The sequence below is a fragment of the Charadrius vociferus genome, unplaced genomic scaffold (genome assembly GCF_000708025.1).
Source record: "Charadrius vociferus isolate BGI_N301 unplaced genomic scaffold, ASM70802v2 scaffold95, whole genome shotgun sequence".
NCBI classification, from domain to species: Eukaryota; Metazoa; Chordata; class Aves; order Charadriiformes; family Charadriidae; genus Charadrius; species Charadrius vociferus.
In genome coordinates, this window is record NW_009648243.1 from 175,735 (window position 1) to 185,556 (window position 9,822).

At 42.8% G+C, this 9,822-nt stretch overlaps 1 protein-coding gene across 1 annotated transcript in view; it reads left to right on the forward strand.

Moving 5' to 3' along the window:
- Positions 1-9,083: 9,083 nt before the first annotated feature.
- The window catches only part of TRIM14 (tripartite motif containing 14), a 13,965-nt gene continuing 13,226 nt past the window's right edge, over positions 9,084-9,822 (forward strand). The window contains exon 1 of the mRNA XM_009884205.1: positions 9,084-9,386. Within this exon, the coding sequence (XP_009882507.1) occupies positions 9,084-9,386 (303 nt within the window). The remainder of the gene's footprint in view (positions 9,387-9,822) is intronic.

The following is a 9,822-nucleotide window of genomic DNA, read 5'->3' on the forward strand; positions in this document are numbered from 1 at the left end:
CAAGAAAGAAAGATGTCAACTTTGGTCTTGGATGATTGCTCACTCACACACTAAAATAATTCTGTCACCAGACCATCTGTCTGGGTTATTAATGGTGTCTCTGGTTCAACAAATGAATGGTGTTACCATAATATTTAGTGAGTTTCTGCAATGCACAGTCATTAACTGTACATTAACTGTACACAAAAGAACACGAATCATGTAACTTTTCTAGGGTTTGACATTTACTGACCAGTATCAATACCATATGCTGAGAAAGACAGACAACACAACACAAATACTTATTACAGTAATGTATTTATAGGTCATCCAATCCTGCATGCCCTCATTTTTGTGTAATGTCCTCAACAAGTCAAGTTTCATCAATTTATTAATAGAAGAAGACCAAAACAAATAGAGAATTGTTGCATGACGTGAATTTACCCCAAGGCACTGGGGCAGGGGGATGAGCCAGAAACACAAGCCTTCAGGGTAACCAAAGGTCACTGTGAAAAGGTCACTGTGAAAAGGTTAACTGCTGAATGCATCCTGAGCAAAAGTGCTATTTTGCCAGAGCTCCATGCCTGAAGTGAAAGGTATAATCTGCCCTAATCCATTAAGAAAAGAACTGATGATCTGCTTTGGTAAATCTTTCTCAGGGTATCAGAAATTTGGAGCACAGACAAAATTTGGTCATGCTGATTAAGAAGCTGTGCCGATCCAGCGAAGGTTTCGCTATAGTCCCAAGGATGAGATTAAGACGCCGAAGTTGGTCAAATGTTGTACAGCCTTTTACTTGATTCTCTTAACAAACCAGGGAGAGACAGTAAAAGGAAGGCGAAGGGAAGGCAAAGGGAAAGGGAAGGGGCGGGTTGTTAAAGAAAGGAAGAAAGGGGAAAAGAGAGTTCACTACTACCACTCCGAGTCCAATGGTTTTCTGCTGACACTGTCCAAAGTCTTCAATCATTACACGCTTCATATAGTCTGGGGTCTGGGGAGGCGCAAGGCAGGGGAGAGATAAGAGACAAAGAGAAGGCAAAAAAAAAGAGAAAAAAAAAAGGGTCCAGACAAAGGGTGTGTGCTCCTTATATAGGGGTCTTGCTCGTGCGCAGATTGCAAATGTGTACGTGCGATTTGTGCTGGATGCGCCGTTCCCCTATAAACCTTCTCCTGTTGTTTTCATGCCCTTGATCCCTGCGCAGGTGCACAAGGTTGTTTATTTCAAATTTGTGAAGAAGATGGTTTTCTTGGAGCATGATGCTCGATTTCGGGAGATGGCGGTGCGGCAGCAATGTTGAGACAAAACCACATCTGGTATTGGTTCTCTACAGAAGCATATTCCTTGGGAATCCTATGGCAGGAGGGTTAGAACTCGATGATCTTCAAGGTCCTTTCCAACCTAAACCATTCTATGATTCTGTGTGTATCAAACACCCCTGGCCTGCCTGGCTTCCTGGGGATTGCCTCAGAAGTGAGATTTTGCAGTTGATCTCACCAAAGTGAGCCCATATTTTTGCTTCTGATGGATTTTGCAGGAACTGATGCCAGGGGGGATGTCAGCATCAAGTGTCTTAGATCATAGTGTCCCTAAGATTCAGAAACACAGCTGGGTCTGTTGCTGATACGTGGCAGCTTGGTTGCTGGAATTTTGCTCTCAGTTCATGGACTACTAGGTAGACAGCTCTGTAGGAGAGGGGAAATGGAAAGATACACTTCAATTTTGATCTTGTTTAGGACCTGGAGAAAAAAATGAGCCAAAAGATGGCTGAAAAAACTGTACACAGGCACACCAAGCCTCTGCTGTGTCCATTGGATGAGACAAAATGGCTCAACCAGTGGAAGGCTTCTAGCCTTCTTAGGAGCTGCACTAGATAGACAGTAGCAATTCAACAGCTAATTCTTTCTAGGGAGATGGAGGGGGCATTCCCTCCACCACACTGTGCATCTGGCTATGTCTCTGAACTACAGTTTTATAACAGTTTTATACAGTTTCAACAGCAAAGTGAGTTCTCCATACTCCCATTCCTCCTCCTCCCCTTTGTCTTCCCTGCTCCAAACATGATGTGCTGCCTCCTCAGTAGTGGCAGTGGTCACGGGTTATTGCCAAGCTGAACCAATTTCCTGCTGGTTGTGGCAATGAGAGCACAGTGCAGACACAGCTAAGGCCAATATTGCTTCCAAATTCCTCTCCTTGTGATTCTACAGCCATGCAGAGAGCTCTACCTTGCTGCCAGATGGTACTGCTGGTAGACTCACGGAAACTTGGTGAGGTTGCCATCTCTACGCTGTTTCTTAGAGACCTACATAACTTTCATGGATGCTATTAATGCAGAAAGTGTTGAATCTTTTACAGTACTGCTGAAGGTCTGTAACACAGCCATGACATTAGGTAATATCTTTCCACCCCAGAGATACTACTGGCCCTGGCATTGCTATTAGGTGAGGGATACTATGAGTGTTTTTCTCCTCAGATGAGGCTGTGCAGAGGAATAGTGCCACTGTGGCAAAAACGGACTGCAAACATTGACTGCAGATGGACTGTGTAAGGCACACTGCTCAAACAGGGAGAGTGTCTTCCTTGGCATCATTCTTTCTGCCCCATAGGTACTAATATCCATGAAGGCAGACTCTGTGAGAAGGAAAGTCATGTGTAGGAGGGTATTTCATTTGAAAGAGCAGTTTCCATGTAAACTTACTTATTTCACTTACAGGGCATCAAAATTATGACAGATTAAGATGTAGATGTAATGGTTTATGTTTGAATAGAAGCAGGCCAGGAGTTTACATCCTGACCTTATGTGGTGAGACAGGGAACTGTTCCCCTGTGTGGTTGACCTAAGTATATGCAGCTGTGGCTGCCATTATTACATGGTACTTCACAACATCTTACACCTCAGGTGGTAGGTAAATGGTACCTACCTACCTGCTAATATTTCTGGACTCTTCTTCCCAAAAGCTGCTCTGTAGGTTGTTATCTACCACAGCTTAGTAGATTGTCCTGGAAATTTTCTGGGGAGATGAATTATGTGCCTTTTGTGTAGCAACTCCAGCTGCTGTACTTTGGCCCCTGAAAGACAACCATCTGTTATTCAGGCTAGTGCCTACTCTCCAATTGGCAGTGTTGAGCAAATATACAAAGAACTGATAAAGAGCAGAATATCATGGATAATCAAAGGGCAAAGGATACAGAGAACACCTATTCTTCAGAAAATCTCAGTTCCCAGCAAACGCAGCTGGATTTCAGTGCTACTTTTGCTGGGCTGTCCTAGGACAGTGTTGTTGCTGCAACAGATGCATCAACAACCTGGTAGACAAGCAAAGTAGATAAATAGAAAGTGAAATCAGAATGTTGTCATAAATAGAGTTAGATGGGAAAGGTTAATCCAGAGAAAAGAATGATCTTACTGCTAGTTGCAGGGTTGTCTGAAGCAAACAGAACGTATCACAGAAAGAATCTGTGGCTGAAGTAAGAGAAAAGGAAGAGAAGAATAAAACAAAGTCAGTACAAGATAGGGAGAGTGGACATGTGAAATGCATAGATAATAATGCCAAACAGAAATTCTACTTTTCCTATCCCTAAGTGGTAATCCCTCTCCCAGATGAATATCCAGACTATGTACTTACATTGAAACTTGCTGTCCCTTCCTAGCTGTCTTCTCCAAGTCAAACTGCATGAAATCAGTCCTGCTTGATCTGAGCATCTCGATGCTGGATGTGCAGCCTAGATCCTGTCTGGGACTTAGAACACAACACACAAGAGGATCCTTCTCTTCCCTGTGAAAGGAGTATCCCCTGAGCCATTGCAAGGCTGCGTGGACTGTGGCGTGGCTCAGTGTCATGAGATAGCAGCCACGGGAGAATGTGTTTTCATCTTGAATGCTGTAGTACCTAATATGTTTCTTCATGTTTGCTTCAAAGTCCAGCTTTTTTCCTCCCTGTAAAAAAATGTAGCTGTTGCTTTTTATCTTGTTGACATAGGAGGAGCAAGAGCACACAGATTGCTTTGGTGATAGACCTGCCCTGTGTAAGCATCTTCCCATGGATAACTTTTTATGTTTAGGAGGGACTGTGGCTTTTGCAAACTCACAGTCTCCTTAACCTTTCTTACCTGGAAAGAGACACAGCAGTGGACTATTCTAACCATGACCAAAGGTAGCAGGGCATTTTCTTTCTCTGTATAGGTACAGTCCTCTGTTTTTTCAGAGTGAACTACAAAAATCTCCTCCTTGGTTTGAAAGCAACTGTCTTTGGTTGAACCATATATGAGATTGTTCTTCTAAGGATACTGTGCAAATGTGATGCTGCAGCTTGTGAAAAGGGCAACTGTACCTGTTTTAAAAAACAGGATTATTTATGTAGCAGTAGCAGCTAAATCCAAGCATTAATCAAACATACTACTCAAGCTATAGGTATAGAATACCGTGAGGCTCTTGCTGCATTGTTGGCTCTGATGGCCACAGGCTTTGGTGGGTTTTGGTCTCTGAGGCTGAGATGACCAGTCTTGAGAGCTCTTTGGCAAGGGAAGCCAGAACTGACACCAGTATCTGCTCTTTTCCCCAAGCCCTGGTGTGTCACTGGCATTTATACACCCTGTTCTGTAGGCCAAGACCAGCATCATCCAAAGGTATATCTCAAGGCTACAGCCCAGGGTCTTCAATTATCAGGATGTCCCTGGCAAGAGCAGGGGTTGTTGCTGGATACAAAGGCTGCAGGGCCCCAGGCAAAGCACTGTAAAAGAAAGAGGTAGTGAGTGCCAGACATATCCAGCTTGGGCTTGTAAGAACTGGATGCAGGCTCCCTCTGACCTGGGCTGGTGCCTGGGACGCTTCCTGGGGCAGATTTATCAGTGTGCAAGATGGGGTGTGTGGAGGATCTCAGTTGATGGTGCTAGGGCAGCTGTGGGAGTCCGATAGCTCCCTGTGACTCCTTTGCAGAGTCCCACATAACAGGGTGATAAAATGGGGTGCCTGTTCAGATGACTTTGTGTCTCTGGCTTAAAAACTGAAATAAATCTGCTGGCATGACACAGAAATTTGAAAATAACTTTCCTTTTCTTTTTTGATAATTGAGTGGTTTGTGGCTGATAGCTGTTGGTTTATTCGTGTCTATCAATATATATTAGTGTCTTTGCTTACTGTAATGTGGTATCTGTGATAATGTATAATAATTGTTGCATTTTCCTATACTAAATTCTTTTTTTCCCCTTTTCTGTACCAGACTTATAATGCATGTATATCCTTTACCTTGCTACTTCCTTTTCAGCTTAAGCAAGGGAAAGATGACCTGAACTTCTGATGTGTCAGTTTCTGCAGTTCTTTCTTTAACATAAAAAATAAAGACTAATACTGTAAAGCTGCAAACAAGTTAAATTCTAGGGACACCTGTCTGTATTTCAAACCCTGAAGTGATCTTGATTTCACTGAACCACTGCAGCACAACAGTTAATCCAGTTCTACCTAAAGTAAAGTACTGAGGCAGAAGTGTGTGTCTTTCCTTAGAATAGAATAGAATAGAATAGAATAGAATAGAATAGAATAGAATAGAATAGAATAGAATAATTCCAGTTAGAAGGGACCTACAACAATCATCTAGTCCAACTGCCTGATTGCCTCTGGGCTGATCAAAAGTTAAAGCATGGCATTGACCATTAATGGCATTGACCAAATGCCCCTTAAACACTGACAGGCATGGGGCATCAACCACTTCTCTAGGAAGCCTGTGCCAGTGTTTGACCATTGTCTACATAAAGAAATGTTTCTTAATGTTGTCTAAACCTCCTCTGGTGCAGCTTTGAACCATTCCCGCACACCCTGTCACTGGATCCCAGGGAGAAGAGATCAGCACCTCCCTCTCCACTTCACCTCCTCAGGAAGGTGTAGAAAGCAATGAGGTCACCCCTCAGCCCCCTTTTCTCCAAACTAGATAAACACAAAGTCCTTAGCTGCTCCTCACAGGACATTCCTTTCAGCCTCTTCACCAGCTTTGTTGCCCTCCTCTGGATGCATTCAAGGACCTTAACAATATGACAGATGTTTCTATTTAACCAGGGAATACCAGGAAATCCATAAACAAAAGATTGTTCTCAAGAAACTTCTTCAACTTCTTGATGTTTATGCATTTAAAATGCAAAATGCTGTTAGCATTTTAAGAACGTTATTTATGTTTAAGATTTAGTGTATTTAACTAACTGTATTCTCTTTCACAGTTAATCACCTTTAATTAATTCCAATCTATCTAGATCCCTCTGCAAGACCTCATTGCTCAAGAGAGTCAACAGCACCTCCCAGTTTAGTATCATCGGCAAAACTTGCTAACGGTGTATTCAACTCCTGCCTCCAGATCATTAATAAAAGTATTGAACAGGGCTGGCCCTAGAACTGGGCCTTGAGGAACACCACTGGTGACTTGTCACTAGCCAGGTGTAGCCTCATTCACTACAGCCCTTTCAGCCCTGCTGTTCAGCCAGTTCTTCACTCAGTGCACTGTGTATCTGCTCATCTCACAGTTGAACAACTTGTCCAGAAGGATTGTGTGAGGGACAGTATCAAAAGCCTTACTAAAGTTAAAAAAACTACATTCACCACCTTCCCTTCATCCCCTAGGTGGGTGATATTATCATAGCAGGATGACAAATTAATTAAAGAAGACTTTCGCTTTGTAAACCCATGTTGGCTGTGCCTGATGATTACACTGTCCTTGAAATGCCTTTCAATAGCACCCAGTATGATCTTCTCTATAATTTTTCCAAGTACTGAGGTTACGCTAACAGGTCTGTAGTTTCCTGGGTCTTCCCTCATGCCCTTCTTGTCAATTGGAATAACACTGGCCAGCTTCCAGTCAACAGGGACCTCACCAGACTCCCAAGACGTTTGGAAGATGATTGAGAGGGGTCCTGCTGTAACATCCTCTAGCTGCTTCAGTACTCTGGGATGAATCCCATCTGGCCCTATGGACTTGCAGACATTCAACTGATACAACTGCTCAAGCTTCGTTTATTGCATAGCACAGCTGTCTTTTATAATGGGCTAAAACATATTCCATATATACCCTACTATAATTAGCTACTACATGTTTCATATATACTCTACTATAATTAGTTATATGTGTTCCAACAACACAGCATTCTGATTGGTTCATCACTCCAGCCCTTAGCTCCTTATCTGTGGCTAGCTACCTCTTCTTTTCCCATGCAACTACTCCCTCTTTTCCCATGCCTGAGTAATCACAGGCTTCTCTTTACCGTCTAGCACCTGCAGTCAGGGTCAGGGTGCCCTTGCCAATTAGCAATCACAGGAACTGGGTCCGATGTTTCCCAAGCTCCTGCTCGGCCAGCTGGATCATATCTATGTTACCCTTCTCAGCTAGCCAATTTCCCACAAGTTTGAAATAATTCTGATGCTTCTTTAATGCATACAATTTTCCCACAATGCTGCAGAAAGTATATTTTGAAAAGTCTATGTTTGAGAGTATATTTTGCTAAAAATTAGGAAGAAATGTATACATCAATAAATTTCTTTTTGCCTAGAATATTTTCCGTATTTTTAAGTTAAATAGTGAGCAATTAAGCCACAAAAGAATTCCTGCTTTTATTTACATTTTAATCGAAATGTTAAAACATAAAGAACATTCAGTGCCAGAAAAATTGGGAACTTCAAAGTTCTATTTGTTTTTCAGGAAAATAAAACTTGAACATGAAAATTGAACTGATGTAGCACCACTTTCTAACCTATTGTAAAGTTAGATTACTTAAACTATATAGACACAAGCTAGAGATTCCAGAAGGTTCACTTGACCCAGAATAAAATAGGGTTTCCCTGCACGATCCCTCTGCAAATGGTTAGCCCTGAGCAAAACTGTAACAAACTCCGATTTCTGCATTAAAAATTCTTTCTCTTCTCAAGCCAGAAGGAAGGGTGGCTTCTATTGAAAGCACCCCCTTTGATACAGGATTCTTGACTTCAGCCTTATTTAAATTCACCCTTGTGTGGCAGGGATTCAAAGCTGTTTAATGTCTACAGATGTTGTGTAACTGCCATTGCAAATTACAGTCTTCAATGTTTTTGCTGAAGTGGTTATTCAGGTTTTTTGTAGACGGCTGCAAAAAAAGTCCAGATCCTCACCAGAACCTGTAAATTTTACACAAAAACAGACTTCACTCTTCCCTTCCACCCCTACACTCAAGTACGAATATGGAGTCAGGGTTTGTATTAGTAATTTTCTATACAAAGAAACAAGAGACTGCTATAGCTAAACAAAAGCCAGGTCTCTCTGTGTTGCATGCTGCCAGTTCCACACACAAATTTTGCAGCGACACACCCCTAGCTTGCAGAAGGCTTATGAGATCCCAAGTCAAGAGAAGGAAAGTATCATTTCACCTTAAAACTAACAGGTAAGACTCAGGCTTATTCTGACCTCACCAGCTCACCTCACCCTTCCCCAACAGGCTTTCAGGATAACGTGCTGAAGCAGGAAAACATTCTGACTTCCTGTTTTTTTCTTGATTTAACACTACTTCTCTCCACTGCCTATGCTGAAGGATAATTCTTCTTGGGCAAGAACAGCCCAAGGCACACCCTGAGGCATTTAAACCCTGTTTTGCAAGTGTAATGGGCGTCCCTCCAGAAAGTTGAATGTGGGAGCTGCATGCAAAAAGCAGGGTCTCTCCTGCTCTTCTGACTTCTCATAACCACAGTGCAGCAGCATTTTGCTACAGCGTTAGACCGTAAAGTACCAGGGTGAAAGTACGTCTGATTTTAGTGCATATCAGCACCTGGCTATCCACTAGTGTTTGCACAAACATTTCAGGCTTATTGTAACTCTCTCAAGTAAGCCATTAAAAACACTAAAAGGCCCAGAGAGTGTAGCTCAGTAAGTTCATTTGCAAAGTCACATGTGAAATGGGAAATAATGCCCTAGGTACTAATAACCTCCAAATTCTGACATGCAAGTCATGAGTCTCAATAATATCCTTACAGACAGGGTGATGTTGTTTGGGTAGGCAGACTAGAAAGTGGATGGAAAACTGCCGGGACTGCTACTCACTAAGTGCTGTCACTAGATGTACAAAGTCCAGGTGGTAGCTGGGTTTCATTCTTCAGGGATCGATGATGAGCCCACTGGTCTTCAATGTTCCTAAGAACAACCAGGGCAATAGGACGGAATATGCTCTTGGCAAGTTTGCTGTGATTACAAACCAGGAGGGGGTGCAGCAGGTGAAGAGGAATGATAGAGTGGCAGGCAAGGTCACACTTCTGAACAACCGTGACGTGCTGGAGAAATGCGCCAGCATGAACTTCACAAAGATGGAGACAGGCCTCTGGGTTTATCAAAACCATGAATTAACTCTGCAGCAATTAAGGCTGAGCACCAACAGGCTGGGGAACAACTTTGCCAGAAAAGGAACCCAGGTGCTGGGCTGAGTATGTTCCAGCATTTTGGCCTTGTGGTGATGAAGACCAGCCACACACTTCCCTGGACAAGACACATATTGACTCCATTAAGCAAACACTCCTGCAGAAGCCACCAAGACACTAATGGAGCTGAAGCACAGCATGTCCAAAGAGACATGGAAGGAACAGTCTTCAGCAGAGAACTCAGGACTGTCCGCAGCTTCCTTATGGGAGCAGATAGACAAGATGAGGCCACAACTCTCCTTGGAAGGGCACAGTGAAACAACATGACAGAAGTTGTAATGAGGGAAATGCTGATTTGACACTGGGAAAAGTTTTCACTGTGAGAAGGGTCAAACACCAGAACAGGGTCCCAAGCAGGTTGTGAAATCCTCATCTTTACTCATTTTAAAGCAGGCAGAAGCACTTTCTTTTTTTTTTTTTTTTTGGGGGG